The following is a 26,121-nucleotide window of genomic DNA, read 5'->3' as shown; positions in this document are numbered from 1 at the left end:
CCCGAATGGTCCCATCAAGAAAAAATATAGCCATATACAAATAAATGGGTCAAGGTGGGACAAAACCTGTTCAGCTGGATTCCTTTTATACTCCCATCATTTAGAGCTTTCCCTATCGAAAAAGACAAACAATTTGCTACTAGGATAAAGAGATAGGGATAATAACGGGTCCCCTTGTCTAATGCCTCGAGAAGGGTTGAAATACAGAAGAGGTTCCCCATTAAAATTGATGCTAAAAGTGACCGTTGTAACACATTGCATGACCCAAGTGATCCATTTTTCACAGAAACCCATTTTCCGTAAACATCCTTCAAGAAAATCACATTCCACTCTATCATAGGCTTTATGCATGTCTAATTTCAATACTGCTTGAAAATGTTTTTTCCTTTTCCTCATTCTTAGCTGATGTAGCACCTCTTGTACTATATATATATATATATATATATATATATATATATATATATATATATATATATATATATATAAAATAAGGGTATATATATATTGTTCCCACTTAAATCCACCTCCGGCGACCCTTTGTATGGCGGTAGCCATCTTTTAAGTCTATTTGCCATAATCTTCTATATAATCTTATATGCGAAGTTGCAAAAGCTAATAGGGTGATATTGGTCAAGTTTTTTTGTATTGGGTGTCTTCAAAATAAGGGTTATATGGATTCTATTTAGGGCTGGTTCTAAAACACCGCGAAAAAACCCCATAACTTCTTCAAAGATGTCCCTATTGATTACATCCCAATAGTGTTGATAAAATATTTCATTTAAGCCATATGGACTTGGAGCTTTTTGTGCACCTAGTTGAAAAATAGCATCATGAACTTCTTTCATGGATACTTCCACCACAAGACATGCATTTATATCATCTCCAACTAATGTGGGGCATTGATCCAGTATCAGTTGACAATTTCTAGGCCTTATCGAGATGTATAAATCTCTAAAAAAATGAGATGTTGAGGTTCTAAAGATGTTGTTTGTCCCTTATCTAAAGCTCTTCTGTGTCATTCAGCATAGTAATTATGTTTTTTTGTCTCATTTGGATAGTTGCTACATGAAAATATTTCATATTTTTATCTCCTCATCTCAGCCAAGCCAATTTACTCTGAATCTTAACCCCCAAAACATCTCATCTCTTCTCCATAAAGTTTCAATTTCCTCCTTTAAGAGCCGAACCCGATTAGGGTTTTGAGTCTGGTTTACACTATTTGTTAGGGATTGTAACTCCTGCTTGAGGGCATTAATACGAAGATGACTGTTTGGAAGTTTTTATTTGTTCCATTCCCACAAAGCATGGGTTACAGCCTTCAATTCGTCCCTCAAACCAGCTTAATCTTAGACTAAGAGATTGCCATGATTATTTTACAACTTCTCTACATTCAGCATCATCAATCCAGAAGGTTCCAAATCGAAATACTTTTCTTTTCTTAACAGGTTTAGCACTACATGCACATAGTAAAGGGTTATGATCAGACCTGATAGCTGAGAGAGCATACGCTTATACTTGAGAGAACATGAGCCTCCAATCTAAATTGCACAGCACCCTATCCAACTTCTCCTTAACAAGGTCAGCTCCTTCCCTATTATTTGACTAGGTAAAAGCACACAATTTGCAATCTATTTCCATCAACAAACACTCATTTAAGCACTTTTGGAAAGCCTACATACGATAGTTTTCGGCCATTCTATTTCCCACATTTTCTCAGTGATAGAGAACTTCGTTAAAATCCCCCAAACAAACCCACAGTAAAGCATCTGATACATTCACCTGCCTCATTTTTTCCCACAAGTTTAGTCTCTCCCAAAAAAAAAAAATTAAGAGTATGAATACAAGTGAGCTGCATTTTGTTTTGGTTGTGATAATCTTCACACACCAAATTTAACATTTCCTGGGAAGTTGATTCCACTGTAACTACCACTCCCTCGCTCCGGAGTCACTAAACCCCCTGCGATTCCTATTGGGTTCTCCACAAAGCTATATTTGAATTTCAGTTGTCTTTTAATACGAGAAATCACATTTTCTTGATTTTTAGTCTCCATTAACAGAACCAAATCGAGCCTTTCATGAGTCGTAATGGCTCTCAAGTCTTGGACTGTCCATGGTGTGCTCAACCCTCGACAGTTCCAACACAATATCTTCATTTGTAACTCGATGGCTTGTTAGATTTAACCATCAAAGCCCATCTCGTGATAACATCCGAAATACTAATAAGTGTAAATACTAATAAGTGTCTCTTGAAGTTTAGATTCATCAAATTCAGGCAACTCTATAAGGGTAGAGTTATAAGGATTGTACCTCTTTAATTTTTTTTTCCGATGAACATTTTAAAGCCCTTTTGGTTTTTCTGACCCTTCTTTTTTTGGCCAGGACAACGATTTCTCAACCTGCAACTTCTATTGTTCTGCCTCCTCAACGCTCATTGGACATTTTCTAGTGTCTTGCTGTTGTTCCTCTTGGTCACCTCGAATGGTAATGTCAGTTTATGCCCTTTTAATTGTGGGTTCTATTGCTATATACTCCCCCACAAAAATAACTATTTGGGTGTTTTGGGCTGGTGTGTTAATAGCTACTTGTTCTTCCTCATTATCTTCCACACTATCACCATAAAAAAATTTGTCAAAATGGACTAGTCTCTTTGGCCTCTACTTTTAGCCAATGCCCAAATCGATTCGAACTCTTTTCTTCATATTTGGCTTCATCAAAGGGAACTTCAATATAATTAGTCGCAAAATGCCCAACTTTACCACAAAAGTAACAAAAGCAAGGTAACCTTTCATACTTAAAATCCAGTCATACTTTTCCATCTCCTAGGTTATATAAGTTCCTAGGCTTAATAGAATATCCATGTAACTACCCTTGCCCTTCCCACTTTCTGAAAAGTCACTCCCTTTTTTTTCTACTTGAACTTCCTAAACACAACCTAAGATTTGAGTTATATGGGAAACTACCTCCTCAGAACAACATTCAATAAGGAGGCCATGAACTTGAACCCAAAAAGCACAGTTTGTGAATTTATAACATTGGACAAGTTTGTTGGGTTCCCATGGTTTAAAGATTAGTAAATTGCTCGTAAAAGACCATGGTTATTCACTAACACTCTTTCTTTATCCATCTCAGAACCAAAGGTGAAGGATAATATACCCGATTCCCGCTGCGCAAAGGTAACTGAATCTACCTTCCACACTCTCTTCATTGTATTGAGAAATGCTTGATAATTGATGTTGCCTCCTGAATGTAGCTTCCCAACAGCTTTCCAAACACTATACGGTTACATTCATCCATAATCTCATCAGAAATCACTCTTTCTCGTGGTGGGGCATTAACTTCCGTCCTTAGATTACCCAATCTTCGACAAAGTATTGCTAGGCGATTATCTTCCCCTCTAGATTCTTTCATTTACTCCGTCTTAGAAATAGAAGACAATGCGAGGCCAGAGGCCAGATCGCGGGGGATAGACCAGAACCACCAGTTTCAACTACATTCATCCAGCCGAGTTTTAAAAGAAAAAAAAAAAAAGAGACGATTGCAGTAGAGAGGAAGATTCAGACGAGACCCAAAGCAAGGATTACAAACTACACTGACCGTTTTTGTGAAAGAGCAATCAATTTCAGCCACCAATAATGGAATCGGGCAAAATAGGATTTGTGGGGGGTTTTCCCGCATTATGTGGCAAGGTAAAAAGTGTTAAGTCTTCCATGGGTTCAGTGTGAGGATTGCATTGTCACAATCGGGAAAGGGGACTGTAAGGGTTTAGGGTTTATGGGACACCAAAAAGGGGGTAGAGTTTTGGGGGGTAGGCTACCACCATTATTGGTAGAGATAAGCTCTGCCTAATGAGAGAGAAGCGGAGCGTAGCTTTTGAAAAAAAAATGTATGAAATGAGAGTTTTAGAACTCACGTGCAACATGCGAAAAGTTTTAGTCTCTTGCCATGAACATGATTTGAATTGATCAGGATCTTTCACCATGAATTAAGATCTTCATTCATGAAAGGAATTTCGACCATGGAAGGACTCATTTCATATAATGTCTGTTAATCTGCTAATCTAAGAATCTACACGCAATGCAATCATACTGAGATGACTATCGTTGCAAAATGTTCCTAAACTCTCGTTAACTAATTGAATGAAGAAATATTGCAATTTTCAAAGCACTAATCTCCTATTGATACACACGACAAATGCTTTGAAAATCAAAGATTTTCTCATTGCCTGAGGACAATCGTGAGTTCCTTCAAGTTTCCCACTCCCAAGTCTTTTCTTGGTATGCCAGAGTCGGGTAAAGAAGAATTATAAGTGCCACTGATCCACATGACCAAATCAAGAGAAGATGATCTTCATTTTGAGATGGCTGCTGATGATGAGAAAGGAAAGACACCAAGCAGCAGCAGCAAAAGAATTAGTTACTTCTTTCCTTGGGATGGGAAACAGAGAGGAGAGACAGGAGGGGAAGTTACTTCAGCTTATACCGGCATTCGCCACATTTATCAGGCAGTAATACCTGTTTATCCAAATTAATTTCATTGATACAGGATGCGGACCACAGTCCTCCTACCCTGAAAAAGGAGACTTGCTCTCATTCTCCATGATCAAATCAGCAAGCAATTTGGCTGTGCTGAATGTTAGCTTGGCCAAGACAGTTAACAAACCTAAGACAATGGAACAAACTCCCCTATCAGCGTTGCTGTAGAGCCATGCTAATGCGGTTGAGTCACTGAGTGTTACCAGTGAAGCACTAGGCAATTAATGAGTATGACAGTGCCCAATTTACTGCATGTTCAACTCGTTTTCCTTCGCTAAATTTGCTCAACCTTGTGATGTTCTTGGGGATGAGTTCACCAGAGAGAGAATGCGCTTTGAAATCTCTGCCGAAGCCTCAGGCTTTGCTGCTTTGAGAGCCCTCTCTGACATCACAGCCAACTGATTTTCGTCTCCTGAAAAGAGGCAAAAAAAAAAAAAAAAACGATCATACTCCATCTGCTAATTTCAGGTCCATAAAAATTATCTCAATCCAGTTGCATCTTACCTAACATCTCTTCAATTGCCACTTTGAGGGTGGTTGAATCAAGTTCATCTTCATTTATAATCCTTGTTCCTGCTAAATCTGCCATTAAAGCAGCATTTTTGAACTGATGTCCCTCGGCAACATTGGGTGATGGGATCTACAAAGCCAGCAAGAGATCACTGTCACTTCAGCTCAGAGAAACGAAAGCATCAAACTCTGTATGAGAGGATTGCTTAACTGCTATCTAACTAGTGGTTGTATGGTTCACTCAATATGTGACATCAAGCAAGATTGCTTACTCTACATTATTTAGTTATTTCCATGCATGAAGTACCTGATGGCTAGATATCAAAAATATTGCACGGATTGAGGAGAACTACTACTATAGAGTAATTCAACACTTAGTCCTCACACTTTTTATCCAACCCTCAAAAAAAGGAAGAAGAAAAACAAGCGTTTGATGGGAGACAGAAAGAACACGAATATCTACATTAAGCATAAATTACATCTATCGGAGAACAAATTACCCATTGATGAATGAATAGTTACTTAGCACTAGTTCTGAACCCAAATCACTTGAGACCAACCACGGCATTTTGGTTAACATTAGATTACTAAGGATGAAAACCGTGGAACTTGCTAGCAACGATGACATTCATAACACTTTCCAGATATGATGATTGCTCTCCAAAATCTTGTTGAGTTCTTCTCTGTAATTTAGATAAGTGATTATCCAGAAAGATGATTTATGTCAAGCACCTTTCTCCCGATATTTACACCCGTTAAAATTTTCGAATGAAAGAGGACTCGCAAAGCCAATGAACAGAAACTCTATTTTGTGTAGTCATTTTATTATAAACTATGACAACAGTATGCAGTGATCATACAGTGATGGAGAAACTGGTAACAAAAGAATTCTTGTACTACCAGAATGGAAGGTTTTCCAGTTGCCAAAATTTCGGAACAGGTCATTGCACCAGCTCTGGAGACAATCAGGTCGGAAGCTGCATATGCCATATCCATGGAGCGCAAGAACCTTAAATTTTGCAAATAACTCAGATCGACAAATAAAATAAGTGTCATCAAGAAAAACCAGGCACCATGAGACAAAATACATACACTACAGTAGACATACTTTATCCCTCAGACCAGATGATGCGGAGAATATTCACAGGACTCAGAGGTGCCTATGACAAAGATAACATCTATCCCACAGGAAAAATGAAGTTACTGCTAACTTATATAGCTACCTTAAGGAAAAAAGTGACTTGCCTATGATGCTACAGCTGCTTATTATTGGCAGAACAGACTTGGGTTACCCCCTATTCAAAGTCTTGAAACCTTCTCTTCTCAATGATATAGTATATGAGGATAGGTGGTAATTTTGTTCACAACATATAAAAGTGGCATACCCTGATGCTGACTGCAGCATAAGTAGGTAATGTTTCCTCAAAACTCTTTTATGATAGCAAATCTTCAATGATGGCTCTTTCTTGATTGTCCCATTCCATCCACACTTTCATGTTTCTATCATGCATATAGTTAGTCTAGTATTGCCAGATTAATTCCTCTATCCCATTAAGGAATTGACGGCGTGTCGATTCAATTCAAGACTTCCTTTAGCAAGGCAAATTTTACCCTCAACAAAGAAAGTAGACAACCACAGGTCGGACCATGCCATAATGATAAAGGTAGATTACTAATCAACCATCAAATTTGACAGTACTCACGGCCGCATCATCAAGTGGGGATGATTTCTAACGAGGCTTTCCATCTCATTGAAGGACTCCACCCCAGTTTGCCATATGATGAACAAGTTCTCGCTCTCCATCAGCATCTGATAATACAAATTCAGCAAGGCGATGTTAATGGTATAAGCACCCAGAGAGCCGCCGAGCACCAAAACCACTTTCACCCCCGAATCACCCACGCTCTCCACTTTCGGGAAGAAATGTAACCTCGCCTCCACCTGCGAAACAGACTTCTTCATGGCCAGCCTCACCGGGTTCCCGCACACCACGCACTTATGCTTCGGAAAGGAATCAACCGTCGAATTGAACGCGACAAACACGACATCCGCAAGATGCGCGAGGATCCAATTAGCCAAACCAGGGAGCGCGTTCTGCTCTTGAATCACGAGCCTAATCCCTTTCAAGACCGCCGCTAGGCAAACAGGAAACGACACATATCCGCCGGTACCAACGACGATATCAGGATCGAATTCTTCCAATCTCCGGTAGCTACGAATCAGCGACTTAACCAAACGGTAAGGAAAGAAGGCGTTCCGGGGAGAGAGTACCGGGCGGTACAACGGAGCGGCGGGGATGGGGACGAAGTCGTAGCCCCCGGCCGCGACCACCGTGCTCTCCATGCTCTTGGGGGTGCCGACGAAGAGGACCCGGGTCCCAGGTCTCATGATCCTGAGCTCCTCCGCGATCGCCAGGGCCGGAAGTATGTGGCCGCCGGTGCCGCCCGCCGCGAACGCCACCCGGAGGTTGCCGGCCGGGGCCGACCCATCGGAGCTTTCGGCAGCCAGGCAACAGACAAGCTTGAAGGACCTGCAAGAACAACGAGTCAGTCACATAATTCGTGCTCAGAAAGAGAGACAGAGAGAGACAGAGAGAGAGAGAGAGAGTAAGAGATAGAGAGGTTGCCTGGGGGGTCTGCGAAAGGAGCGGCGATCCGGCGGACGGAGAGAAGGGTTGGTGGAGAGGAAGAAGCGAGGGACGGCAACGGCGGAGGCCATGTTTCAGGGGTCGGAGCGGGGGCGGAGCCGGAGGAGGTGATGCTGCATTGGGTTTCTCCGGAGAAGATTCAGCGCGACAAGTACCTAAGAGATCCCGGGTTTTAGCGGCCGGACTGAGAAGGACAGTTGAACTGAAGCTGAAGAAGACAAACCGGTGGTGGGGTCAACCCTCTGAATAACTGTTCCTCAAACACATTAGCAGCCGTTGGATTGATTTTATGAAAACAAATCTCATTTGTTAAAACTTCCCTTTTTCTAATACCACAATAAACCTACAACCTACCAAAAATCACAAACTTATGTATTTATAATAACTTTATTATATAACCACTCGTCACGGTGGCTCAATTGGTAGGCGCTGGACTTCCATCGAGGAGGTCTAGTGTTCGAAGCTCCTGCAAGCGTTGCAAAAAGGCTAGTTTTGAATTTCTTGATAACTTACTCGGTGGCACATGTGTGATGGCTAGCATGTGTCGCTTCTAATGATTTACCTTCGACTGTCGGCCATGCGGGGTTAACTAGGTCACAAAAAAAAAAAATAACTTTATTATATACACACATGATTACAATGAATTGTGATAAGGGTTCTTCCCTCCATGACCCCTGAAATGCCCATTCATAACAGTGTTCCATTGGATAGCCCAATCATCATTGCCTTACAAAAGTGCAAGCGCACAAGGAGAGCCGAAAGCTTATGCCCGCCCCGAGCATCCTTTGTATGTATAAGTAAACATTTTTTGAGGTCGAGAAGAAATCTATGATCAAGATCTCTCTGAATCACTCAAGTAAGTCTTGTACCACTTGATCAACTGCTACCACATTGGGGACTTGCATAACGTAGCAATACGATCGAACGTTATTTGCAGTACGCGAGCTGATATGTGTGATTAAACTCATAACCTTCTTGCAAAGAAATTGGAAGGAAGAAAAGAATGAGACAATACACAAATTCGGAGTTTTCTACGATCCCTCAAAAAAAGAAAATTATCCTCATAGAAATTGATAATCATCGGATTGTAAATATATAGATGGTAACTATATGCCTTTTTTATCACAAAAAAAAAAATCACAAATTTATATACTTATGACAAATTTATTTCAAACTAATTTTGGTAACTATATGTATTTTTTTTATCATAAAAAATCAAATACTTAACACTTGTGACAAATTTATCACAAATTAATCTTGATAAATATGTCTTTTTTTTATCACAAAAATCTCAAATTATTATATTTATAACAAATTTATCACATGTCAGTTTCTATTAAATATTATCGTCAAATCATTAAATTGGATTATATGTAGCAGTCAATGAGTATATTAATTTAGAATTTTACATCCCGTCATTTGTCACGAGATGTATAAATTTGTAACATTTCATGATATTAATCTAATTTAACCGAAATTAACGAAAAGTAAATTTATTACATATATATTAATTTATGATTTTTCATTCCGTTATAGGTGTATCAATTTAGAATTTTTTATTATATTAATCTTAATATTACGATAATTTGGAGTAAAATTTAGCCGATGCTCGATCCAACGGCTATCGTGGAAGCCCCTCGGCCCTTCTCGGAGAACAAAAGGCGGGCAGAGGATAAGCGGGGGGCGTCGGTGGGCCCGAGGTATGACGTGGCGCACTCCGATCCACTCGATCTCGATTCCCCCCCAATTGGGAATGGTTTTTGGGGGTCCGGATCTGTTTGGATGGGCAAGCCCACAAACAACCAAGCAACATATTCTCCAATAGGAAAGGGCACCTTGTCTCGTCCCCCGTAAACACTAAAATTAGGCGGGCCTCCACTCGTGTCGCGTTATGGATTCCATCAGTATATCTGAACATTAATTCGCGCCTTGATCCGACAATTTAAATTCTTAAAACAGTCGACGGGGATTTCGCAAAATCTAAATATTCTATGATTGACTTATTGAGTCGATTTGCTTATTCATGCATAATTAATTACTAATTGAAATTCCCACTCAGAACCTATGGTATCATTGAACGCATACCTAGGTCATTTAACATGCAACCAATCGCTCAAGTTTAACTTCGTTAGCAAAATGGGGAAAACGGATGAGGTGCGTCGATCGTGGCTACTTATTTTAAGAGCTGCCTTCGAGCATAGTATTGCGTTTGAATTGAAGCTCGTGGATTCGTCGTTTATTTGTGCCTCAGAAAACACTCATGAAATAATGATGGAAGTGTCGAGGGATTCTTGCGGAATTAAAAAAAAAAAAATGCGAAATAGATAAAAAGGCTGGATTTGTAATAGCTTTGGGCCACTAAAGTCATTTGAGTGAAAAGTTGGGACATTTAGTAAAAAAAAAAAAATCAAACACTTTGAATGAAAGCTAGCATTGGCGAAGCTCAAACCCTTCTCTCAGAATCAATGAATTTTTTCAGTTGCATTTCTTGTCCTCAAAAACTTACAAAGACTCCACTCTTACCCCTCAAGTGCCCCTTAGGTACTGCAAACTCGAGTAGACGCACGCAGGGCCCATTTGATTTGGCTTTTGGGAAATGCATTTGCAGTAATGGAAATACCTTTGGGTGAAGGAGGTTTTCTGAAATGCAAATATCGTTTGGTAAAATTTACATTGAAAAACAACTTTGACCAAAATACCGTTCGGTAAAATTTACATTTGCAATTAACTTTTATTAAATTAAAAAAATAAAAATACACTATTTTTTTTTTTTTTTTTTAAGTCTCGCCATTGGAGGGTCGCCTAGGTCATGCGACCTCATTGCCTAAGGTCGCACGAACCCAAGCGATGGCCGCTTGAACCCAGTCGCCCGCCCGGTCGAGAGGTCGCGTGAACCCGGGCGACGGCCGCCGCCCGAGGTCGCGGAACCCGTCGCGGAGGTCGCGCGAACCCGGCGAGTCGCCCGGCTCGCGCGACCTGGCAACCATTGCTTGGGTTCGCACAACCCAGGCGTTGCCTAAAGTCTGGCGACGATCACCGGGGTCAAGCGACCCTCAAGTCAGGCGGCAGTTGCCGGTGCGTCGCTAGTGTGGACAACCCCCTTGGCTAATGGTCATCAGCCTTCGTGCGATGGTTTTCCTCGCGAATGAACAGTAACCACGAAGTGAACAGTAACCAAAACTTGCATTCCATAAATGCAAGTTTCCAAAGGACCTTCGAACCTACTACTTGGCCTAAGGGCCCTTAGGGCCCTTTGGAGATGCAATTGCATCTTGCCAAAGTCGCTCAAAAACTCGAACCAAACAGATTTGCATTTGGCCAGGGGACTTTAGAGTCCAAATACTCATCCCCAAAGCTGAACCAAACAAGGCCGCAATCTCAAACCAATGGCCTCAAGTCTCGTCGGCAACGTGACAAGGGTCAATTAACCTTAGCATTGAGCGGTGGAGGTCTAATACCCATTTGGTTCGGCTTTGGGAAAATAACATTGGGAGAATACAAATACCTTTGAAGTAAATGGGTTTTTTCGAAATGCTACCATGATGAGGTTTTCCCATGGACACTCGCCTAGCTGATGATTGCCATCGAAGCTCACCTAGTATCCCTGCCCTCATTGCCAATGCTCTCAACCAAGAACTTACCCTTTCTTGTTTCTTTCTTCTTCTCTTTTTTTTTTCTTTTTCTTTTTTCAATTTCCTTTTTCTTTTTTTTGTCAAGATGCTGCTTCACAAAATATATACGAAAAGTGACTCATCTAAATGCTATTCACTCTCAGCAAATACATCTTCAGTCAAAGATCTTTGAGGAAATGACAATCCATTTCCTCCCAAAGCTCTCCCAATAGAGCCTAAACTATCGCGTGCAAAAGATGAAAAATTAATGGGGTCCGTGATGTTTCATTTATGGGAAATAAGCACTAGAGAAAGATTTTTTTTTTTTTTTTTTTTGGCGCATTTTGACCCATTCGGGAATCCTTAGCTTCATTGGGCTCCTTCATGGGTCTACAATTAAACGGACTTGGGCTTTGAAATTGTCAAAACGACTCCATTCTGTTCAGCACAGGATAAGCTCAGGCTGCAAAATCCCAGGCCCACTAATCCAATCTTACGTATGATGAGAGAAAACGCGATCCAAGTGTCGCTATTTGAATATAATTTATTAGTTACCTAGGAAAGTCAGAAAAAAAAAAAAAAAAACAACAAACTACGACGTGGGTTCTGGCTGGGGTTCGACTGACGACATTATGTGATTTAACAAATAAGAAAGATCGTTTTCAGCGAGGGCCTTGAAGGGATCTGAATGTGTGTGAACCCGTTGAATTCCAGGTCATTGGCTATTTGACAATCTTGTTCATGATGTGTCAACGAAGAGGATGATGTCTGTCAAGTCGGGGAAGCTATGAGCGGATCAAGATGTCCGTGAAACGTCGAAATTCGCATCATCGGTCGTTTGATGATCTTGCTGATGTCGAGTCAATGAAGATGACGACGTTTTCTGAGGTCGGAGGAAGCAAGACAAGACTCGTGGATTGAAGCGAAGCGAAGCGCGACAAGTCATGCCTCCTCTTGTTGAAGACGGTTTTCGTCACGACCCTGCTTCTGGCCACACGCCCACTGCAGCTTCATGCAGGTGAGATCATCGAAGAAGACGTTTCGTTCGATTTTTGGTTCCGCTTTGTCCCTTCTTTTTTCGATTACAGGTCGCTAAACAAGTTAAAAGACTTGATTGCATGGGGTCGATTTGATGATATGTTTACTTTCTATATGCTCCGGCAAGTAGGTTGTATGATTTATTTCTCTTTTCTCTGTCGTGTGAGTCTAATTGATGTAATTTCGTCATTGATATCTGATCATGCCAAGCCCACCTCCACCTCCACCTCCACCTCCAAACCCAGGCAAATTGCAGAATCAAATCCCTCCTCAGCTCATCCCCATTCATTCCTAAAGTCGATCACGTACGCGTCACGACATGTTTCAATCTTTCGACGTCGTGACGGAAGAAGCAGCCACTACACGTATCAATGGCTTTTCCTTTTTACTCGGTTATGTTGAATTGCCGGGAACCTGGGTTTCCTGGACATAATTCTTTAAATCCGGCTCTCGTTCTGGACACGGCTGCATCTCAACGAGGGGAAAATATCCCAAGAATCAATACTCTAACAGTCCACGCAAGTTACGGCCTCGGTTCGATTCGCATCGTCGTGGTCCAAGACGTGAGATCAGATCTGGGCAATGGCTGTGACAAGGGCAATTTACATAACACGTGATATCCATGGAACTTATTCTAGAGTCCTAAGTCCTAAGCCTAGTTCCACATTTCGACAGCCATGTCCTACTTGACCACAACTGAAAATCGGCGTGCTTCAGACGCTATGCATACGTGCGCACTATAACACAAGGTGTGGTGAATATTCACATTTCAAAAATTCCTAATCGGTCAAATGGAAAATGGCCAAGATCAACTAGAATTCGATGCCAATGATATCATTCGTTCTTCTTTCTGATCTCTCGTTCATGCGAGACCCCAGCGCACCCACAATTGCAAGCCAAAAGGGGAAAGAATAAACTTTAAGAATAAACTTTAAGAAAGTATCCAATATTCCGTAACACGGCCATGAGATCTTCATAGAGAAAGACCTGTTGAGAAATGCTGGAACTAGATCAGACAACACATTTCTGCTAAATTTAACAAAAATTTGAAATGGCCATTTTCTTGGGGCCCTAACTCCATCCAGTATCTTCCTTATTAAAAGGGTAAATTATGTGGCATCGACAAATCAAATTCGGATCTTTATTATTTTTAAATTTTAATTTTCGGTAAGCATAAAGAATGGTTTCTTTTTTCTCGACAAAAGAGAAGATATGAAATAACGTACTCATTCCAATGCAACTTATGTGGTGGTGTATCGGCATGATAAGTATTGGCCTAACCACTTTAGTAATGGGGTACAAACCTAATGATATAGTCTTTGAAGAATGTGCAACATATACTCCAAAGTGCGCATGCATTTGGCATGGATTCTCTCTCCATAGCATTCCAATTTTCAAGTTAACCTGCTAATGTCCTCCTCTTTTTTTCCTTTTATCGAGAAGAACAGAGATTATTAAATGTCATTCAGGTTATAATATTCCTTAGAAAACCGAGTTTTTTTTTTTTTTTTTCATGGGGGGAAGCAAATGAGAACATCAAAGGTCAATAATGGAGGGACGAAGTCAGGGTGTCGACACGTAGGGGACATAATCAGTAACCCAAATTGGTCCATCTCACTTCAGCAGTGACAGGAGGAGGAAAAGTATATGCTCAACAATGCTTTGGGCCTCTGTCCTTTTTTTTTTTTTTTTTTTTTTTTGTGCCAGTATATTTTTCCATGCTTCTTGGCAAGTTGCAAAGCAAAGATGAGAGAGATAAGTTTGTGCTTTGTGATCTTTTGATTCTCCAATACTTTTTAAATCGATGCTGGAGAACAGTCCAGATATATTTGACTCACAAAGATAATGACAATCACCTTAATGTTTTTAATCTTTCTGTTATTAATCAAATCAATGACGGACTCTGATTCGGGCCTTTAAATAAGACAATCACTTTCTTTCACCTCTTAATAATTTGATGACAATATCATCGAGTCCACATTAAATTATATAAATTATTAGAAAGGATGGTCCGAAAGTTTTTAACAGTTAGATAAAGGAAAATTCACATGAACATAAAACTCACATTACAACTCGATGTTTAAGCTGTTTCAATATACTTTAGAATAAATGGTGGCATAACCCGCCAAAATATGCTGGTGTATCCTTACTCATATGTATGCTATGGAAATTATCATTGGTCCAAAAAGATCGTTTAGTTACAATGTAATTAGAGAAAAGTGTAGATGAGGGAACATATATATTACTCCCAAGCAAATGTTGCACGCTGTGAGCTCTACAAACTTGACGTTCATGCTTTCTAAGATGGCTCATTGCAGACTAAAGCGATCACGAGCGACAGATGGTCACTGGTCTTTCGCCATGATTTTAGCTGGCTGTGACTAGGTTCGGTCTCTAGATATATGTAAACGTAATTATCTGCGAAAGGACTCTTTCGTCCACTTCCAGAATGTTCGGGCAGTGACTCAATGCTCTCGTTGGTTGCTGTTCAACCACGTAGCATCTTGCAAAGATTCTAGTGCTTGTGGAGGGGCCATTAGGGTTTCGAAAGAATCTATCTTCAAGAAATAAAGAAACTGAAAAAACAGGGAGAGAGAGAGAGAGAGAGAGAGAGAGAGAGAGAGATGTCTTCTTAGCTAGGGCATGTTACATCGGCACTTGCCCGGCAATAAAGGAGCGGTTTGTCTAGATGCTTCTACATCATTCTGGTGAAATGTGTGATTCTTGAGTAATTCACCCACTTGGAAAGGTGTTGTCATAGGAAAGTGAAAGTTTGAAAATTCTTAAGAGTCCATGGATATCTACATAAATTGTCATTATATCTAATCATTCAATGCACCTCCATTGAATTCGTGATCAGGAAAGCTAATAAATGAGGTAATAAAGTTCTTTGCGTTTCACACATATCAATAAAAGAGTAAACAATTTAGATCCTATGAGGGATCGGATGAATCAACCTACCTTAAAACCCTAAAATTTGATCTTTTTTACAAGTAAATCTAGGTCTTTGCCAAGCAATATTTTTTGACTTGAAAATTGCTTAGACTTATCAAAAGTGATTCACAAAATTGATTTACTAAATTATGTGTCAGACCGTTATTAATTCTTAAATATAACGTACTTTTAGAGAGTCCTTCATAATCTAACACATTATTTAGTAAATTATTTTATAAAGAAATTTTAGTAAGTCTAGCATTATTCCTTGGGCATGGGGACAGTCGAGCAAAGTGTCGGCATAATGTGTGGTTACCTTAAATGGTGCAAATGTCCTGTGTGAACTGGGTATGATTTATTAAGACTTATCAACAAATTTACTTTTTACTGTTCGGGGAAAAAAAATGAAAAGGCTAATAAAATAGAGATGGGACAGAGAAGACGAATCTGTTTGCAATGTACACTCAAAAACCAGAATCTACACCCATCTTTCACTAATTTCCATTACCTCTTTTTACTATAAATAGAAGCTACGGCCTGTTGGAGTCTCTCGTAGGTCATCATCTCCCAACCCAAGAAACCCTATCCTTTCCTCATAAAGTAAATTAACTTTCTTTTCACTTTAATCATCTGAAACCCTAGAGGCAGTGGCCAGCCAGCAGGGAGGGAAGAAGATCACATCTCATCAAAAGGCTGTCTGTTTTGTCCTTTCTGCTTAACTTGTCAAAATTGTTTTGATCTTTGTGTGCAAGAGAAAGAGAGAGAAAGAGAGAGGTACCCCGGTGCTGTTGACAGAAGATAGAGAGCACAGATGAGGATGTGCCATTAGAGAGTGTTTCTGCATCTCCCTCCTTTGTGCTCTTTATGCTTCTGTCATCTCACCCTCTTCAGTCCCTCTATTTTTTTTTTTTTCTCGTTTTGTTTTGTGAAATCTAACTGATCTGGGTTGTGTCCTCCATTCAAACATTAGGCCTTTCTTGCCCGCTGAATCATTTATAGCTTCTTCTTCAGCTCCCTTTTTGCAGTCCGCTACTGGAGAAGGAAGAGAGCAACTTAGACAGTTTCTGATCCTATTTGCAAGGTATTGAACTTGGATTCCACATTGAAGGTAATGTGTGGTTTATATAGTTTGGGGCTCTCTCACCCGAACGACTAGCTTTTAGCAAGTGATTCACTCGATATAGAGTTATGGAAGCTTGTATACAATATTGAGGTAAAAAATAAGAGGACAGATGATGAAGCGTTCGGGTCTGGAAACTTAAAGTCAGCCTTTGTTCATAGAGAATGAATTGAAGATACCCACTAAAGTTTATGAGGGCTCATGATCTGGAGCAGAATCCCTGAAGTTCATAATTATTTTTAGGAACTACATCTTGATAGCTGGTCATTGTTTGTTAGGTCTTTGGCTCTGATCTTTTATGCTTTTTCACACGTAACTGAAGTCTATCTTCTATTGGGAATTGCCTCCCTTGGAAAGAAATCGAACTACAAGTTGGATGGGAAAGAATAATCAGATATTAGACCATCGGTATAAGTTGCGTGCTCTAAATTGTTGTGTGCACACCAACGCATCATGGTTCAGATGCATAGGTTCCATCTCATTGAGAAATAAATGGCCTCTTTTATTGATCTGATGAACTTAATACATGCTTCACTTCCCCATTACAAATAGCAGGGATGATTCGCCAACAAAACAATAAGTAGCTAGATGTGGAAACCAAAGTACCACTTGGTTGGTGGGAGAGGTGCCTATTCTAAGTTACATGTGTGGTCAGGGATTATTCTTTTTTATTGTTCTGAGAACTGCCAATGCTAATTGGAAGCCTCAATGGCATCAAACATTCGTTTAGAAGTTACAATGACAGCGTGGTAATAGTGACAGTGGACAATGGTTTAGCTTTGTCAGTGGGTTAGGTTTGTTCTTTCTTCCTGTTCTTCTTTGTTGCGATTATGATCGAGGTGTGAAGCATCTACAAATGTTGGGCAAAATTATGCATTTGATGTGCAAGGTTAGAAGCTTAATTAACCTTTGCGAGCAATCTTTCAACTGTTTTTACCTACAGTTACGCTTAATCCTTTTGAGGTGGATAGAACACAACCAACTCGAGCTTAGAAATCTGTCTTTTTATCTTTGTAGTAAACTGGCATGTCATGTTATCCCAAACATCAGGGAGCCGGACTAACAGCTATGGCGCAGAAAATTTCATCAAGAAGAGGGGAGCTTGTGTATACAAGTATTACTACTTCTGGTAATGTTAACTAGAGAAGTTAGTTTTCACAAGCGGCATTGAGGCATTTACAATAGTTTGTTTAGTTCAGTCGTACACACTCACCACTAAATTCACATTGCCTGCAGAAAATACATCGGCTGGTGGTGTTTTGCAATGAAAATTCATCGCCCTAATCAGCATTAAGCTTCTAACTGATGATAGAGCAGAATGATTAGCATGCATGTATATCTTGGGCTAATGTTTCGATAAGAGCGTCACAAGCCCGCTATGGAATGGAGAGGACTTGAGGGAGTTCGAGATTAAAGGTAAGTAAAGAGATATCTTAGAATCCATGTTCACTCAGCCTATTGTCATCATTATCATTTTCCACTGTGTTACCACTTATCATCACCTCGGAATCCCCAGGTTGATGATTGGTCTTGCATTTCAAGATCTCTCATTTGTACGTTTTGACTTTGATTTGTACTTTTTTTTTACGTCCCTTGACATATTTTTGGGATAGATTTTGCCCTAAAAATTTACATGAAAGTGAAAGAATATCATGACAAAACTGGCAGTGATATTTGTCTAAACAAAGATTTCCACCCCATGTAGGTTCTCTCAATTGTTCCCGCTCTAGATCTCATCCCTCGCCTTTTTCAAATCTACTATTGATACAGTCTAATGACGTGTGCTAGGTTTGCTGGGGAACGCGATTTCTCGTGGTATGTACATCTATACAGACATTTGACTGATGGACTAGGGTCTATAAGAAAGGAAATTGTCTAAAGGCCTTCCACTTTGGTCAGAGGTTCATCAAGACATGAAGTGCTACGAGTTTAGAGCATGGACTTCACGAAAATCAAAGAAATTGCTTTTGAGGCTCTAGTCTGTTTGACGTGGCTTTCTTTTTTGTGAATTCCCACCCTTAGGCCCTCCAAACATAATTCTGTTGTTTTATTCATTATGGTGTGGAAATTACCGCACCGCAGAGCTCATGGACCATGTAAGCCGCGAGCCAAAATCTCTGTGTAGCTCGAACATGAAAAATTTAAACATGGGGATTTAAGAAATCAGAATCGTTGGTTGTGGTGGTGGAGAAGAGGAGTTACAGACTTGAGATTGCTCTCACGCTGGTTTTACAAGGCAAATCTGATCAAGAAAGTCTGCAACATTTTAGAACACAGCAAGTCATAATTCTTCGATGAAACTAATATTAATCTTTGAATAATTTCATTAAGATATATCCATGAGACATTGCTTAAGCTGTCTAAGCAACATGATTAAGTGACATGATAATGGTTATGGTGCAAAACAATATCCCTTACGCTCCGCATTTCTCTATCGTCAATTCATTGTTTACGGTTTATTTAGCTTTCCTTTTTGTTTTACCGTCGTTTAGAGACGAAAAGATCATCATTCAAATGATCACTCTGAATGTTGCACTTGATTATCAGCTCATAATATGACATCACATCGACACAAGTAAAAAATGCGCACTCCACAGCCATTCTTCAATATTGCATGCATAAGTATACACATCCAGTCGCGCCAATGTGGGAAAAGGTTTGTGTCCAAGATGTGTACTTAAAATTGTCAATGCAAAAGTTGTATAGAGTCTTCAGTTTCCATGCTTTTGGACTCATGACCCCAAATGATCAACTTGCAGAATCAAATCAAGTACAAGTGGCAAGATTTCAAATCTATCATAATGACATGATTGATCACCGGAATGACGTGACATGAGTAAGAAGATATCAACTGAGAAGGTCTAAGAAGCTGAGAAGCTGAGGATGGATGGATGGTCGAAGCAATGGCACCATTAAGAATCAGAAATGCCTTGAGCTCAGGAGGTGCATCAGGCTAAGCATGAAGAAGTACAAGGAAAGGATTTAAGAGTATGTGTGCCTGGAACAAATTCGGTTCGGAGACAACGATGTTGTGCTTCGATGGGAGCCTAAAGAGGGAAAAAAAAATTGGAGTCACCATATACGCAAAGACACGAGATTTTGCAGATTAACCAGTGACACCGGAGGTTGAGCCTCAATTCTTTCCTCTGAGTAGAGGAGAGTGGAGATGGATATCCTCAAGTTCGTCCACTTCCCTGTGATGGGAAACAAGAATCAAGAACAGAGCCACAAGCATTCACAAATTACACACAAAGGAAGTTGTTTTGTCATGATTCAGAAGTTCATGTTGAGGACCTAAGACTTCTACGAGTTACATGGAAACACCGAATGCCTGGTTTCGAAATTTGCTGATTACTAGATGGTATCACATACAAAGCAAATATACTTCCATGGCTCTTCCCGTCTTCTTTACTGTGAACAGGTATAAGCAAATAAAAGAACGCCAAGTAGTAAAAAATGGAAGCTACATGCAAACCACACGACATCCACTACCAAAGTGCAGTCAATATGATGCCAATCACTAATTTTCACCGCCACCAATTAGATTACAATATAAGTGCATAAGGCAATGCGAGTTTCATTCCTTTAACAAGCTCATAACCATTTAATCACTACAGACTAATCCGTTACCATCGGCGCTTACGAAGCTGACGACTCGAGATCATTGGGCTTTATCTCCTCTATCAGTGATTGACAGTGCAGTTCCCGCGTAAAACTGGTTGTTGTGTCCAAGAAATAAAGAACAGATAACATCATGACGGAGCAGACAAACATCGGTATCGGCCCAAAGATCCAGAGGAAGAGAGGAAAAGACACATAGAATGCCCGTAATCCCAAGGACCAAAAGAAGCTTCCCCGGTTCAAGTTTCGGGCAACGTATTCAATGGAATCCTTTTTACCTTTGGATGTGGGCAGGGTGGCCAAGAAACTGACATGAGCATAGTATCTGATGGACTGCACATTGCAGAGGAAAGCGACAAGGAAGCATACGAGTATAGCAAAGTACTTTATAGAAGAGATTATAGCAGTCTGGTTGCCATAAACCAATTGCGAAGCTGCGGCAGTAGAGCTGGATGAGCTGCTCACAAAAACACTGATCAGTGAACTGAGAGTGATTGCCGTCGTTGCCAAGAGTGTCGATGCCATAATGTTGTTGCGTATTGTCTGTACTACCAAAACACCATTCTTCAGGGGATCCTGAAACACCAAAATGGACGGACTGCTTCAAAAGTCAGGTATGATTCACATCACAATGACGCAACTGGCAAAGCAGCTGATATCGAGGTGCCATTTTCGAACAAGAGTTTGGAGTTGATTGAAATCTACTTTGTAAAATCGAAATTGGGTCATGCTCTCACATTGAACGGATATATTCACGCATGACCTACAACTATGTTGATTGGAAAGAAACATAGCTGTGCCCCAAATAACAGATATCAGCGTCACAATACTATATTCCATCCTCTGATCTGAAAAAATAGGTTTATTTCTTGTTCTGCGTCTGCTATCTTGTAACTTAACAATGATGCTTTGGACGAAATAAAGAAAATTTACGACAAGACAGTGCAGGATCACAGGTTAAGCATTTCTCCATAGATGAAAGAGCAGCATAAACAGGTTGATTTTTTTTCCCCCGATTCTAATAGCATATGAACGGTGAGTTCAGATATTCTTTCTGAATCTGATGAAGTCCTCCCAAAAGTACAAAACACCTTAAGAATTTTTTTTAAGTGGCCAAAAACGGGGCACGATTGGACTGACAAAATTTAACCTGTCTATGAAGCAGAACCAAAAGGTTCACCTGTCTATAAAGCATTTGCCTATCTCTCAACAAGTAATCCGAGGAGGACAAAAGGACTTAGTAATCGAAGAGGCACACCGAGTTTTGGAGCTAGTCTTCTGACCCCATGAACAGCAATTGCTTTGTCATACATGTAGTACTTACCGGCCTCTCACATAGGTTGAATTCAGACATTAATCACAATAAAGGCGCACACCAAGTTCACCCTTTTTCTCCTCTTCTTTCCTAGTTTTGGGCAGTTCTACCGTTCTAGCATCTCAGTATCTTAAAGTTAATAAACACAAGAGCTAGCTCTGCTTGTGCCCGTTACAGAGATACCCGTGAATTCCAAACACCCATCGAGCGAAACAGAACACTGAGACGACACGGATCGCAAGCAGGGAGATGGGATGAGCCCAGAACGCATGACAAGACGAAACGAAAGCTCTACTCTTTCAAGAGCAAACCATGGGTCAGAGGGAGGGAGAGAGACTGACGGCCATGAGAGAGTGAACCCACTGGTGGCGAGACTCGGCGTTGAGGCCAACGACGGTGCTCCTAGGATTCCGAACGATGGCGACCAGCAGCCAGGCGTGGTACACCGCCAGCATCAGCAGCCCGAGCGGGACCAACACGTAGTCCAGTCTCTCTTCCTCCATATTTTTTCTTCACTCCTCTGCGCGCGGGGGGGATCGGCGAGACAGGAACAGTACAATGGGAATTCAGAGAGATGAAGTAAACAGAAAGGGAAAGGGAAAGGTTAACGACGGCGACAGCGACAGAGGAAGCGGGGGCGATCCGCGCTTCTTCTGCTTCAATGGAGGAGCTGCCAAATGCTCCAAAAGGTGGAGAGAGAAGAAGTTGACCATTGAGACTTATCGCCACCCTGATGACGACGATTGGGTGGGGGAATTGGGTTCATCTCAGCCCTTCATTTTTTTTGTGGGTTCCATCTCGACGTTGTGCAATCATATCAGCAACGATTGAAATTCAGAGGAAAAAAAAAATGGTTCCGACCCCCCAAAAAAAAATTTTAAAAAAAATTCAAGGAAATGGCTTTCCAAAAAATGGCGTTAAAGAATGGATCGAAATAATTTACTAACGAGTGATCACGCATTATCTGAAAAAGGAAGTTCTTTCATTAGAAAAGATAAGTTTTTCATATTTAGTTATCTAAATGGGTCATCCAGAGAATTTCAATCGTTACAAAATATATTTGTGGAAGATAAACTTCAGAGGAGGCTTTGGATGAATACAGCTCACTGATTCTATCACCATTCTTTTTCTTCGAAAAAGGAAAGAAAAAATTATCAACAAAATGGGATTCCAACGAAAGCATCAATGTACACTTTATATATATGGTTTTTGCGTTGCACACGCGTCATGCGATTTCATATGTATCTTCTTGCCCTTTCTTCACTGACGACAATTTGTCTGTCCTAATTCAGACAGTTTGACAGTTAGAGCGAGAGATTTGACACCTGACAAAACGAAATAAAAGAGTGAAAATCATTCGGTTAAGTGATTTTTCTCTCTCTTTGATCAGGGGAGATTGGAATAGCAAAATGCGCATTCGGAGAGGAACAAAAGTGGAAAGTTAAGGACATGACAGCAATTGGGAAAGAGACATGATTCTCTTGTGCTTTATTGGGGATAATTAGGGATTTATTTAGGCTGGTGTCTTATGATGGAGATATTTTGACAATTCTATTGATTTTTTGTATCGTTCAAGATTATGCGTATATCTTTCTTTAATTATACATATCTTTGATTGATATATTATTTTAGAGTCATCTATAAACACTATAAATAGCCTCATACATTCTTTTTCTATATATATATATCGAAATAAAAAAAAAATTTGCAATCCTGTTTTCTGCATTATTCTTAACTTGCTTCAAAAAGTTGACTCTTTTTCTTTATTTTTGCTTATAATCTTTTGTGGAAATTCAAATAATAGCATGAAATGACACCATTATATCAAAAGAAGGTATAAGAATGGACCTCATCTCCAAAACTTTGAAGTGGTTAACTTAATATCAAATAGGGCATCATGCTTGCTAGATGTGAGCTTGTGCATCTTGCGAAAAAGTATTAGAAACTTGCAAAAATTAAAAATTATGGGGCTGTTCGCAAAATTAGAAACCTTATGATGATAGGTAGTTAAATTGTTTTCAGAAAAAAATTGCTTAATCTAGATAATTCATTTATAGACCTTTTTGCACCTTTCATTTAAAAATGGGATGTTTTGGTAATTTTGTAAAATCGTGGCATGTCTATAATGTAAATGAAATATTTATATGTTTTAGATTATAAATGAAGGGACAAATACACTGAAAGCTCTAAAACTTGTCACAAAGATGTAGTCGAATCCTAAAATCTTCAAAAAATGCAATTAAATCCTAAAATTTAGGGAAAAATTAAAATAATGGCTCGAAGTGCACTCATTTTCTCAAATAATAACTTGAAATTGACATTATTTCAAATAAGGACCGAGAGTAATCATATCAATCTCAAAAAAGGACTCGAACTAGTTAGGACCTAACCTCCCGGGTTGGCAAAAAAATTCTTGTCGACTGGGAGTATTTTCGTCAAAAAACAATTTAAATTGAGATTAAATTAGATTTTTTTACCTGAAAAATAGATTAAAAATTAAGAAAAAGTTAAAATTAAAATTTATATATATATAAGAGGTGAGAGGGGCTCCTGTGGCCACCGCCCCATCGCCAGTGGGGTGATGACGTCGACCAGTGACGTCATTGACGCCTGGGTGAGGGCCGACGATCCTCGTCGATCGAAGACGAGGGCCAACAAGCCCTCGCCAAAGGTAGGAGAGGGCGGCAACCCTCTCTTAAAACTGGGCGAGGATCACCCACCCTCACCCAGCACCCTCGAACCTTGCCCCCTTGCATGAGGATTGACGACCCTTGTCCAAGCCGAGGCAAGAGAGCGCGACCCTTGCCCAAATTTGGGAGAGGATCACTGCCCTCTCCTGCCTCTAGCAAGGGCCTCATCTTCGATCGACAAGGGTCGCTAGCCCTCGCCCAGGCGTTGGCGACGTCACTAGTCGGCACCATTGCCCCACCGGTGATGAGGAGGCGGCCACAAGCGAGAGGAGTTCTCTCACCTCTGTTTTTTTTTTTTTTTCAAGTTTAAGTTTTTCTTAATTTTTAATGTAATTTTCAAACCAAAAAAATCTAATTTGGTCTAAATTTAAATTATGTTTTAACAAAAATACTCCCGATCGGCCAGAATTTTTTGCTAGCATAAGAGGTTAAGCCTTTATTTAAAACAAATATAACTAGTTCAGGTCTTTTTTTTTAAGATTAATATGACCACTCTTGATCATTATTTGAAACAAGATCCATTTCATGCCATTATTTGAGAAAATGAGTGCACTTCGAGCCCTTATTTGAATTTTTTCCTAAATTTTAGGATTTAATTATATTTTTTGAAGATTTTAGGATTTGACTGCATCTTTGTGACAAGTTTTAGAACTTTCAAAAGATACTTATCCCTTCATTTATAATCTAAAACATATGAATATTTATTTTTTTCCTTAATTTTTTTATTTTGTTTTTTATGGAAAAAATACTTAAAAGACAAAATTGCCCTTATCAAATAGTGTGTTGAGGCCTTTCTTTAAAACTGATATGAAAACTTTGAATTCTTATTTGAAACAAGGTTCACTTCAAGCTCTTTATTTAAGAAAATGATGACACTTTAAGCCCTTATTTAAAATAATGTCAAATTTATGCTCTTACTTGAGAAAATGATGGCACTTTAGATTTTTATTTGAAATTTTCCTAAAACTTATTAAATTGCTACAATCAACTAATGCCATTAACTCTTCCAATGTGAGTAATAGAAAATGCTAGCATTGCTTTTTTATATTATTTTTTCTCTCCTATGTGGTGCTGACATGACTAAAACATGAAGTATAAGGTTAAAAAGATATCATTTGCCACATATGATTTTTTAATCTAAAAATTATTTAATTTCGATTAAAAAATAAGAAGAAGAAGAAGAAGGAAGGAAGGAAGGAAGGAAGGAAGGTAAAATGGCAAGGGCTTGTAGGGCCTTGCCACCATTGGCCCACCATTACCAAAAACCAACCGAAGGCAAGGACTGGCGAGGTCAAATTCACCAGCCTAAGGCGAGCCTCACCCAACCACTGGTGAGGCTCGAGCTCGCCTAACGATAATGAGATCAAGCTTTGCCAAGGGTCCGCAAGGGCAAGCTTCACCTGAGGTAGAACTCGTTAGCCCTCACCTACATTAGCGGCCAGCGAGAGGAGGAAGAGAAGAAGAAAAAATAATAAACAATAGATTATTCAAAAAATATTTTAATACTATTAAAAATTATCTGTCATAATGCCGATCATACCAAGTAAGACGCTTAACATCCACATTAGTGATTTTCAAGCAAAATTGATCAGATTGACTCAATTGACAAGACCTGAAAAGATTTCAAACTCAATTGGTAAAATTAAAAAATTTGAGACTGAATTGACAAAAGTGCAATAGGTGTAGAACTTTTTGGACAATTTTCACTATGATCAATGATTGATATAGAGCATAAACATCATGAATCTGAATTCAAGAAAAAAAAAGTTCATATAAGGCCTTGTTGATGGGTCAAACTTATTGAACACATATGAGATTTGCCATATTCAATAATTCATCCTGCTAAACAATGCTTCCGAGTAACATTATAAACATTAGTTTGGCGTTACAGATCCCGCATCATACAAAAAAGAAACCTTACACTGAAAAATGAATTTTTAACATTTAGTCGTTTAATAGGTCGTCCAGAGTCATTATTAGAAAAACAAGTGGATGGTGGATTTCTGATCAGCCTTTTCATTGTGGCTGGGGTCCACATTGGACCTAATGTGTCGTGCACATTGTCTTTGATTCAAACTGATACACCGCCAATGACAAGAGCT

The 26,121-nt window shown here is 39.7% G+C and overlaps 2 protein-coding genes and 1 long non-coding RNA gene across 6 annotated transcripts; 1 reads left to right on the top strand and 2 right to left on the bottom strand.

The window, feature by feature from the left end:
- Positions 1 to 4,453: 4,453 nt before the first annotated feature.
- Positions 4,454 to 7,873, bottom strand: LOC104427642 (UDP-N-acetylglucosamine--N-acetylmuramyl-(pentapeptide) pyrophosphoryl-undecaprenol N-acetylglucosamine transferase). 2 transcript variants are annotated; one of them, XR_005547904.1, is made up of 5 exons: positions 7,670 to 7,873; positions 6,746 to 7,573; positions 5,943 to 6,019; positions 5,037 to 5,172; positions 4,454 to 4,944 (listed from the first exon to the last, which is right to left on the bottom strand). XR_005547904.1 is itself a non-coding variant. In XM_010040704.3 (5 exons), exons 1-5 carry the CDS (start codon positions 7,759 to 7,761, stop codon positions 4,817 to 4,819), a joined length of 1,293 nt encoding a protein of 430 aa, XP_010039006.2. In that variant the 5' UTR covers positions 7,762 to 7,873; the 3' UTR covers positions 4,454 to 4,816. The 2 variants fall into 2 exon arrangements, 1 of the variants encoding a protein (XP_010039006.2); XM_010040704.3 differs by having other exon boundaries at positions 5,943 to 6,051.
- A 7,956-nt stretch (positions 7,874 to 15,829) lies between these two features.
- LOC104425803 lies at positions 15,830 to 19,459 on the top strand. 2 transcript variants are annotated; one of them, XR_001982501.2, is made up of 3 exons: positions 15,830 to 17,522; positions 17,630 to 17,809; positions 18,182 to 19,459. It is a non-coding gene; the product is annotated as an uncharacterized LOC104425803 (long non-coding RNA). The 2 variants fall into 2 exon arrangements; XR_001982500.2 differs by having other exon boundaries at positions 15,830 to 17,809.
- A 423-nt stretch (positions 19,460 to 19,882) lies between these two features.
- LOC104425804 lies at positions 19,883 to 22,030 on the bottom strand. 2 transcript variants are annotated; one of them, XM_039304846.1, is made up of 2 exons: positions 21,693 to 22,030; positions 19,883 to 20,612 (listed from the first exon to the last, which is right to left on the bottom strand). In XM_039304846.1, exons 1-2 carry the CDS (start codon positions 21,830 to 21,832, stop codon positions 20,033 to 20,035), a joined length of 720 nt encoding a protein of 239 aa, XP_039160780.1. In that variant the 5' UTR covers positions 21,833 to 22,030; the 3' UTR covers positions 19,883 to 20,032. The 2 variants fall into 2 exon arrangements, with proteins under 2 accessions (XP_039160780.1, XP_010036909.1); XM_010038607.2 differs by having other exon boundaries at positions 19,883 to 20,590; positions 21,671 to 22,029.
- Between the last annotated feature and the right edge of the window lie 4,091 nt (positions 22,031 to 26,121).

This window comes from Eucalyptus grandis, chromosome 11, assembly GCF_016545825.1.
Source record: "Eucalyptus grandis isolate ANBG69807.140 chromosome 11, ASM1654582v1, whole genome shotgun sequence".
In the NCBI taxonomy this organism is placed as follows: domain Eukaryota; kingdom Viridiplantae; phylum Streptophyta; class Magnoliopsida; order Myrtales; family Myrtaceae; genus Eucalyptus; species Eucalyptus grandis.
The sequence above is the reverse complement of the archived record's forward strand: the minus strand, read 5'-3'. Positions and strand labels throughout refer to the sequence as shown.